The sequence below is a fragment of the Oryx dammah genome, unplaced genomic scaffold, assembly GCF_014754425.2.
Source record: "Oryx dammah isolate SB20612 unplaced genomic scaffold, SCBI_Odam_1.1 HiC_scaffold_27, whole genome shotgun sequence".
In the NCBI taxonomy this organism is placed as follows: Eukaryota; Metazoa; Chordata; class Mammalia; order Artiodactyla; family Bovidae; genus Oryx; species Oryx dammah.
The window spans coordinates 131252863-131255764 of NW_024070211.1; the positions used below are offsets into that span (position 1 = coordinate 131252863).

The window sequence follows — 2902 nt, forward strand, 5'->3', positions numbered from 1 at the left end:
GAGGGTGGGCCTCCCAGCAGCAGTGGGGAGGGTGGGCCTCCCAGCAGGAGTGGCCAGGCCTTCCTGTCCAGATTGCAAGCTCCCTGGATGCAGCCAGGTTGCCACATTTTCAGAAGTTATGGGGCTGGGCGGGCTTCTTCGCTTTCTCCTTTTCCTTCTCTTCTGTTTTGGCTCCCTTATGTAGACAAGTGGTGGCTCAATCAGACTTGCCCAGGGTTCCCCAGAAAGTCAGAGCCCTGACGAGAATCCACAGGCCCCACCCGCGGGAGGTCTAAACCGCACAACGCGTGCACACTCCGTCTGCTGTGCTGCTAGCGGGTGGACATGGTAGTGACGGCGGGGGCTGGGAGGGCCAGGATGTTGAGGGGAAGACTCGCTCCCACCCGTGGTCCACCCGGGGAGCTGCGGCTGATGGAACAGACGGGAAGGCCTCCGGCTTCCCTGAGCTGAGTGACAGGGCCCAGGTGAAGGGCCACACAGGGCAGATGGGAGCCACGTGTGGGTCAGTAGGGCCTCCTGGAACAGATGATGCTCGAGCTGTCCTTGAAGCACAAGCCAGCATTATCCCGGAGGGCTTAGAAGGGAAGAACACCCCAGAGATCTCTTGGGAGCCATAGGCCATCAGGAGAGGGAAGATCCTTGGGATGGGGCACAGGTACTAGGGGAGAGAGGAGACCCCCTGGGGTGGGGAGCAAGCTTGGATGAGGGAGTTTGGGGTGGGGATGGAGGGTTGTGGGGGCTGCAGGGTGTGGATGTGGCATGACTTGGTGCTGAGCGGAGGCACTGGATGCCAAGACGTGGGGAGGTGGGGGCGGGCATGGTGGCCTCCTGCCTGCGCCTCGCCCTCCCCTCCCCGGTCTGAGCTGGCGGGGGATGGGGGCTCTGTTTCCCCACAGGCTTCCTGGAGAAGAATCGGGATGTGCTGAACAGGGACATCCTTGCCCTGGTCCACTCCTCCCAAAACAAGTTCCTGCGGGAGATATTCGGGCTGGAGTCCGAGGAAAGCAGGCGGGGCCCTGGGACCATCGTCCGGGTGAAGGCGGGCAGCCAGCTGTTCAAGGTGGGCTCTGGTGGCCCTGCTCTGCCCGGGGCCTGGGGGGCAGATAGGCATGGAGAGGCCCCACTGCCTGAAGTCTGCGGTTGGAGATTCTCAGCTGGGGTGCAGAGGTGACTGAGAAGGGGCTGAGGTACTGTGGGGGTAGTGGCCAGGGGCAGGAGCACGGGACTGCCTGCTTCCCAGTGAGCAGTGGTCTCTGTGGGGCTCACTGAGTTCGTTTATGTTCTTTCTTTCTATATTGGTCTCTGTGTATGTTTTATGGCGGGGTGTGCTGTATGTGGCGCGTGTGTGCTTTGTGTGGTGTCCGGTATGTGTGTGCTCTGTGTGTGTGGCATGTAGAGTGCATGTCTGTGTGTGGTAGGTGGGGTGCGTGTGTGTTTTGTGGGTGTGTATGTGGTAGGTGGGGGGTGTGTGTGTGGTGTGGTGGCAACAGCTCTTAGCCTGCTGGCCAGGGAGGAGGGAACAGAGAGCCCCTGGTGCTCCTCAGAGCCGCCTAGGACATCCTGGCAGGGTGGGGGTCTCCCTTCTCCCCTTAACAGTGACTGTTCCAGAAGAGCCCTGTGGGTCGTCTGATGAGGCGCTCCCCCACCCCTGGGCCAGGAGACGAGGTCGGCACACTGGCACAGGAACTGTAGGTGCAGGCATAGGAACCCCCAGCCCCACTCCATGCTGTAGTCCACTCTGCGGGGCCCACCCCCACCTCCACAGGAGCCCCTAACACTTTAGTGCCCAGGGCCCACATCATGGCCACATGCAGAGCCAGCCCAGAGAGGCACCAAGGAGCTATGAGGCATGCAGGAACTACCCACATCTGGGACCAGGGGGAGCTGAGCCAGACCCTCTGCCCTCGTGGAGCCAGGCTGGACTCCACAGCTGAGGCCAGAGCACAGCCTGGTCCTGGCCCTGTAGGGCCTCCAAGGCATGTCCACAGGTTTCAGGGAGCAGGAACAGGAGGAAAATACATTATTTTAAAACCAGGAGAATGCTGCCCATTGTTACTCTATCTGCCAGGGATTGCATCCTATTCTCAGAGGCGTTAAAGCATGAATTTGAGTCTCCAGACAGATGCAATTTGGCAGTACATATGTTTGCCAAGCACATTTGACCTTGGAAAAAGTTTGATCAAGGAGCATTGCCCAAGATCAGTATGGCACAAAAACACACACTACTCTTGGCCCAAGGCTTTCCCGGTGGCTTAGCGATAAAGAACCCACCTGCAATGCAGGAGACGCAGGAGACTCGGGTTCGATCCCTGGGTTGGGAAGACTCCCTGGAGGAGGGCATGGCCACCCACTCCAATGTTCTTGCCTGGGAAATCCCATGGACAGAGGAGCCTGGGGGGCCACAGTCCATGGGTCCACAGAGTCGGACACAACTGAGCGACTAAGCACACACGCACCCTTGGCCTGGGGCTTGGGTTTTTTGTTTTCTCTTGTATCCATCATTTTAATATATTTTTAAAAAACTGTATACATTTACAGTAATGCTTACAATGTACAGTACATAACATTCAAAATGACCATACGAAATCTATACAAAAACTGAAAAATGTAGAATGGCAAGGTAAAAATTGACATTGTCTCTTCACCCTGGTGCATCTCACTTTGGGGTCCCCACTCCTAGACAGGAGGCTTGCCCGGATCTGCTTGCCTCTGGGTTCCCAGTGCCTACTGGGTGCCTGCACACAGTGGGCACTTGGGGAACCTATGCTAAACGACTGGGCGAGGGGCTGGATGAATGGTGAACGTAGCCCTGCCCACCTGTGGGGCCTCAGCAGAAGCCCTCGCTGTGCCCTGGCTCAGCTGTGCCCTGGCTCAGCTGTGCCCTGGCTCAGCTGTGCCCTGG

At 58.3% G+C, this 2902-nt stretch overlaps 1 protein-coding gene across 1 annotated transcript in view; it reads left to right on the forward strand.

The window, feature by feature from the left end:
• Window positions 1-2902, forward strand: part of MYO7B (myosin VIIB) — a 97736-nt gene that overhangs the window by 55206 nt on the left and 39628 nt on the right. The window contains exon 15 of the mRNA XM_040227868.1: window positions 897-1060. Coding sequence (XP_040083802.1) covers window positions 897-1060 — 164 coding nt within the window. The remainder of the gene's footprint in view (window positions 1-896; window positions 1061-2902) is intronic.